At 39.6% G+C, this 7,082-nt stretch overlaps 1 protein-coding gene across 1 annotated transcript; it reads left to right on the top strand.

The window, feature by feature from the left end:
• The first annotated feature begins 1,729 nt into the window (after positions 1–1,729).
• Positions 1,730–2,893, top strand: LOC134176137 (zinc finger MYM-type protein 1-like). Its single transcript, XM_062642814.1, has one exon. The coding sequence runs from the start codon at positions 2,214–2,216 to the stop codon at positions 2,793–2,795; it is 582 nt and encodes a 193-aa protein (XP_062498798.1). The 5' UTR covers positions 1,730–2,213; the 3' UTR covers positions 2,796–2,893.
• Positions 2,894–7,082: the final 4,189 nt, after the last annotated feature.

Here is a 7,082-nt window from a genome sequence, read left to right as displayed (position 1 = left end):
AATACCAGCAGATTTTGGCAAAAAATGTTAGTCCTTCTGTCCACTTGGGCTTAGAGGGTCTTGGACCTTTCAACAAGACAACGATCCTAAACACACAAGCCGGTCCAGACCTCAATCATAATGAAATACTTTGGGAAGATCTAGAGAAAGAGGTTCATCTTTGCCATCCAAAGAACTTGGCAAGAAGAGTGGGCGAAAATTCCAACACAAAGATGCCAAAATCTAATTGAATCGTACAAGAACAGATTACTACGGAAGCTGGTAGCAGTGGGTTGATATCAGTCCGCCGTTCTCGACCGCACTGATATCAATGGACACAAATATTGTAGCGCGCGTTACCAAATGTGTAACGTGCTTTAAATTTAACTTTTTGTAAATTCCATGTACGGAAGCCGACAGGTGCGCATTTATGTCAACGCGCACCTCTCGGCCACGCAAATTATTTTTTGGGCCTAGTTTGAAAAATTCCAGATATCATGGCACGTGCATAACTAACGCGCACTAATCCACCGTAATTCTCCATAGCGTGCGTGCGGTTCTATTCGTTTGCACTCTAGACACAAGTTTCTGGAAGCATTCTCCTTCTTCTTTGATAATCACCTGTTAATTGGCGTCGTTTCGCTCTGATTTTGCTGTATTTCATAGAGAAATGAAAGCGACAAAGTTGGCAATAGACCTTTTCACAGGGCGTGGCACTATCGACGTCATCACCTACCGCGCGCCGATCTGGTTCGCTTTTGATGCATTGGCGTTTGTTAACCGCGCGAGTCTAGAGCCAAAGCAACAATTTTTCTTTTCGAACATTAACCGGTGCGTATAGCGATGCATCGAATCAGGTGAGGCCTTATTAGGACTCGGCTCTTGTGTGTTTTGCGTGTTTTGCAGTGATGAACAACCTCTTTCTGATCTCTTTCGTGACTCTACCGCGTCATTTTGAGTGATGATCTAACATTGAGACTCGACAGTCGTGAAATGCGGGTACAAACGTGCGTACATAATATAAGATGCGTGTTCTGTGTGGTACGCACTTACCAAATGGTTTGGTTTGTACCTCCTGAATACTTCCTAGAACGTGCGGCGTTTAAAGAATGAAAGGACCCTAGGTAGCAAGTAGATAAAGTTCTGTTAATTAATACAATTAATTAATGTTGTAGTAATATAATTGAGTATTACTATTAAAAATGGTGTACACAATAAAAATGAAATTGAACAGCAAGTGGTACTGTATCATGGAGCATTACACACAAGAGTACAGAACGATAACAAGAGCCAATATATATTGACCTTTACAAACTAAAGTTGATATCAATGACACTAATTACTATTAGTTTACCGTACAAAAATTAAATCTATAGTACAAAAGGTGGATGCAAATTTGTTAGATATGAACAAACAGTAAATACCTTATATAAAAGATCCATGCTTGAACTAAGTGTTATTTATACATGGCAAAATGCTATGGTTCGTTATCCATCTGATCACCCCTCTATGTCGATTCTAAGAGAAGCCAGCATTCAATTAATGACTTGCTCCTCAGTAAACTGACCTCCTCCTTTTAGAAAAGGATGTAGCACAAGAGACGCCCAACGTCCATGAGAATGTCAGCAATGACAAATCCTTTGTTTGCCATGACTTGATCTCCAGGCACAAATTTATTGAGAAACTAGACTGCTAGGTAAGTCCCTGCACTGGCGTATCTACGGGGTGGCCTGGGGGGCACGTGCCCCCCCAAATATTTGACTTTTAGCTTTCTTTGATTTGTAACCCTATTGTCCAATGTTCAGAATCAGATGCTAAATGAGCTACTGACCTAGAAAAGAATTAGCGCGCTTTATGCTTACACCCGGTCAGTGGAATTAGCGCACGTTATGTACGAACACGTGGCTTATAATGACTGAAGCACATACGAAGAAGGCTTCCCGGAAACGGTCAGGAAACAGCAGAAATGAAACAATTCTGACTTTCTTTCAGCCCAAGAGGTTTGTGAAATTGTGACTGGTGTGCTCTTGCTGTCTGTACTAGCTAGCTAGTAACTGTAGGATGTCACCAGGTCGAGGGCAGATTCTCCCATTTCAGTTGGTACAGAAGGGCATGTGATTACGGATTCCGAATCGGCGTCTTCGGACAACGTAGTGGACCTTGGTGATCTTTCCCAGTCGAGGCGCCGCAATCGAGTCAGCCATCAGCCAACACGTCTAGATGAGTACGTAATAATGGAAACGACCGGCAGGCAACCAGTTATTTCAGAGGACGTCGAAACCTATGTTAGAGTTTCCGTCTACTACGAAGTGCTTGACTCAATCATAGGAGAAATGAAGCGCCGATTTTCCCATGAGACTCGTCCACTGATAAGGGCATGTAGCGCTTGCATGCCTGGATCATCTTTTCTCAATGCAACTACTATGCAGCCATTGATTGTCCACTACAAGCTAAATTTTGAGGACATTTCTGTGCAAGCCGAAGAATGCAAACGGTTTCTTGCAAGGAAGAAGGATGTAAACTCTTTATCTGACGTCTTACACCATCTCTTGCCAGTCAAAGAGGCGTTTGTAGAGTTGTATAAACTTCTGACCATAGTGTTGACTATGGGTGTGTCAACAGCATCTTGCGAACGCTCGTTTTCGTGTCTGAAGAGGCTAAAAAGCTATCTTCGGGCCGGTATGGGTCAAGATCGGTTAAACAGTATGGCTTTGCTTGCAATAGAGAGAGACCTCTCTGGAAAAATAGACATTGACGAAGCAATTGAGTTATTTGCTAGAATAGACAAGAACAGGAGAATTAAGTTACTAAAGTAGATTGCTGTCTATAGTGTAAAAACCGCACAGTGTGAGAGCTCTTCAGGAAGTACAATATCAACTCTACGAAATACTACTCGCCGTCTACAGTGCAAATGCCCGCGCTCGAGTGCCCCCCCCCAGTCTTACAAGGCTGGTTACGCCGCTGGTCCCTGTCTGTTATGGCACCAGTACATAGTTTTGACACAAACATAACATGACCACATGGCGATATTGCAACCAATGCTTTCACAGTGTGGTGGTGTTTGTATCTGGAGAAGGAAGCTGATTGTAAACCTCTATCTGAATGACGTTCTGTAAATAGTTCTGTTGCATCAATGATGCAGGTCTTTTTGGGAAAGTCTCTCTAAATGACTGTGGTAGACTTCAATGTAGAGTATCCCTTGGCAACCACCAGTCAGCGTCATTCAAATGGAAATAAAGTTTATCCATGTGACAAAAATTTCCATGTAAAACTTCAAATATTTCCCCTTTGCAGATACATTGGTACATCCAGGAACACAGCAAATAACCATGATGGCACGGCAACTACACACTCCAAAAGGTAAAACACAGTACAGCAACACTGAGTGACTGGTTCATTTATATGACAGCCACGTACAGCTGAGGACATTATATCAAGATGAAATATTAATCAAGCATATAATATTCTCTTCTTACCTCTCAGTACCACCAGACTTGTCTAAAGACTTCCTCTTCACGTCAGTCATTTCCTAAACGCCACACTTTCTAGGAAGTATCCAGGAGGTACAAACCAAACCATTTGGTAAGTGCGTACCACACAGAACGCGCATCATAGATTACGTACGCACGTTTCTACCGGCATTTGACGTCTGTCGAGTCTCAGTGTTAAATCATCACTCAAAATGAGGCGGTAGAGTCACGAAAGAGATCAGAAAGAGGTTGTTCATCACTGCAAAACACGCGAAACACACAAGAGCCGAGTCCTAATGAGGCCTCACCTGATTCGATGCATCGCTATACGCACCAGTTAAAGTTCGAAAAGAAAAATTGTTGCTTTGGCTCTAGACTCACGCGGTTAACAAACGCCAATGCATCAAAAGCGAACCAAACCGGCGCGCGGTAGGTGATGACGTTGTTAGTGCCACGCCCTGTGAAAGGTCTATTGCAAGCCGCGGCGGCGGCTGACTGCGTAGCTAGAAGCCGCCATTTGTGGCGAATAGAGGGATTGCAACTGGCACTTTCATTTACTTTTGAATGTGAGCGTGAGATGAAGAACTCATCAAAGCATTGTCTCTCAGTAATATAATTCTAGAATATTTTTACAGATAACAATTCTGTGCTAAACAAACATTGCGAATAAATTCTATGTTGCAAATTAATACTGTTACATTAATTAATTAATATCGTGAAGCTACCTAGAACTAGATACTTATTTTAATAATGTTTTTCATTACAAAATAGCATAATTACAAAACATAACATGATACAAATACAACATTATGTTATATTATGTTAATTAATACTTTTGTTATGTTATATTATGTTGTTTGTATTGTTATGTTATCTTATGTAATGTTGTATTATGTTGTAGTATGTTATGTTGTGTTGTGTTGTATTGTGTTATGTTATGTTATGTTGTATTATGACGTATTTAATATGGCTCTTCTCGGGGCTGCAATAATGTGCCTACGAGGTTGTCGCACGAAGCCGAGATTGCAACAACAAGGAGACATCGAGCTTGTGGTTGCAAGTAGCTGCTGCCCAGCTTGTCAGTGACTAGTATCATAACTGTGTAGCTTAGATGTTTCTAAAACTTTTGCTGTATTTACACTATGAACGGCACAACTGTGCCCTAGTTTTGTTCATAATGTATGCAGTGCAAATTTATCCAAATACACTGTTATTATTATTATTATTATTATTATTATTATTATTATTATTTAATATGCGATGTTATGTAATGTCATGTTATGTTATGTTATGTTATGCTATATTATGTATTATGTTATGTAGTGTTATGTTCTATTATGTTATGTTATGTCATGTCATGTTATATTGTATTATGTTGTATTGTGTTGTGATATGTTGTATTATGTTATGTTTAATAATACGTTATGTGTATGTTATGTCACGTTATATTGTGGTATGTTGTGTTGAATTATGTTATGTAGTGTTGTGTTATGTTATTGTATTTTGTGATGTTGTGTTATGTTATGGTATGGTGTGTTGTTATGTTCAGTTATGTTAATTAACATAACATGACATAGCATAACGTATCATAACATAATACAACATATTAAACACAGAACAACATACTGTAACATAACATAATACAACACAATATAATACAACATAATGCAAGAGGGAGATAAGGAGGAAGACAGGAATTTAGAATAACATTTTGTAAATAGCAGAAGTACATTTAAGATCTATTCTGTGACAGAACTGCTGTTATGACTGTATTATTTGTGGTATAGCTTGCATTTGGTTCTGCTGACTAATGTGTCTTTTGTCAATGTTTGCGTTGCTTTATTTGTTTCTTCTCAACACATGCAGTCGCAGTTGCGATTTGCTTTCTTGTAGAATGCATTTTCAATGTACATTTGTTTTGGGTTTGCTTGCAAGAAAGAATTAAAGTGTTGAGACTTTGTACAGGTGTTGGAAAGAAACATTGTTGATTACACAAGCGAACAATGAAATGAGGTACTTTGCATACATTTCTGTATTAGTTCAAATACAGTCCACTTTGTTTTATCGGACACAATTGGTTTTGCCTAAACTATGGCGGATTAATGGGTTGTCCGATAAAACAATTGCAGCTTTTGAGTTTCATACCTTGGCTTTGGCCTCTTGTCTGAATGTGCTCATGTCTACCTTTATGCGACCAAGGCGCACAATCGTGAACACACACAGTAAACAACTCCTCTATTATTGTCATGCACCTAAAAACAGGTGTTAAATCCTGCATTTCAAACATTATCTATAAAGCTGTGACATAAAGCTGGGCACACTACATGAATTCAGATTGCTGTACCTTTTGTCTAATTAAGTTATTAATGCTCTTGCTGTGTCCGTAAATTAACTAAGACATAGTAACTAAAAGCAAATTAGCTGAACTAGTGTCAACAAAGTAACTAGGCTACACGTATCAATTATACGAGTAATGACATGTTTAGTGATAACATTCTTATCGAGCATTTGTTTGCTTTTGTCAATGCTGGTTTGGAGACAGTGCAGTCTTTTTGAGCGAATATTTCGCCTTGGCATAATGTTGCGACATATGTTTCTGACCTCATGTGTTAGGCTGGCTGATGCTATCTGGTGGAAAGAAGGGCATCCAGCTTTTATGTGTTTTGCTCCACAGCGCTTTATGATTCTCCTGCTGACAGATGTTGGCTGTACTCTGATTACACGTTTAGTGCATTTGAGTTTATGACCACGCCCCTTTCAAAAGTTATGAAAGGCAGATACTAAAGAAGGCTTGTAATAAGATGTCAGTTTCTTAGCGTTCATTCCACTAATTTTCTTGTACTGCTTGCAAAATTCTTTTACTGATTTTAGGAATTCCTCATCTCCACTTTCCAGTTTTTGGTGAATGTCTTCCATTATGTTTGCAAGACCAGCTGTGACATCATCATATTCACTAGTCATGTTTTGTACTGACAAATCTTTTTAATTGACAAGCATTGAGGATTTTCTGGTGTATCAAAGTCATGTCCCTGAGCTGTACGGGAAACTTTGAGTGCACTCTTATCTGATGTGCTACTCTGCTGGCCTGATAGGAGGCATTCATTTTTCTGCTTCCATTCTGGTTCAACACCTAAGGTTTCCATGTAGTTGTCTTCTTTCTTTGGGTGAAGGTGGCTGTAGAACTGCAGGGGTAGGGCGTCTTTTCCAACTTCTACTTGGGCATATAGACATTGTCCGACTGCCGATGCTGTTGGGATTTTGTTGAGACAGTGTCGTCGATATTTCAGTGATAATGATAGCTGGTGTGCACATGGCTGCCCTTCTCTTCCTCTTGAACAAGTGCATGTTCCTGCTCGTAGGTCTACAATCCAAGTCTGGTTCTTTTGTGTTCTGCTTTCAACTCTGTAGACATCTTCTGATTCAGTGGCATGGATTGTGTGTGGAAGGGGTGCTTTGTCTGCATTCATTCCTGAAATTGTAAACCGAAGTGCTACAAAATGATGTAGTTGGTTGCCAGCCAAAGCAAGTAGTCGACGCTTGTAGTACATATCCATTGTTTTAGACACAAAATGAAACATTTGAATGGCATTATAAGCCTTCAACCTATCAAATATAATGTCTTTGGTGATACGA

Source organism: Corticium candelabrum, chromosome 2, assembly GCF_963422355.1.
Source record: "Corticium candelabrum chromosome 2, ooCorCand1.1, whole genome shotgun sequence".
Taxonomy (NCBI): domain Eukaryota; kingdom Metazoa; phylum Porifera; class Homoscleromorpha; order Homosclerophorida; family Plakinidae; genus Corticium; species Corticium candelabrum.
This window is presented reverse-complemented; position numbering and strand designations above follow the sequence as displayed.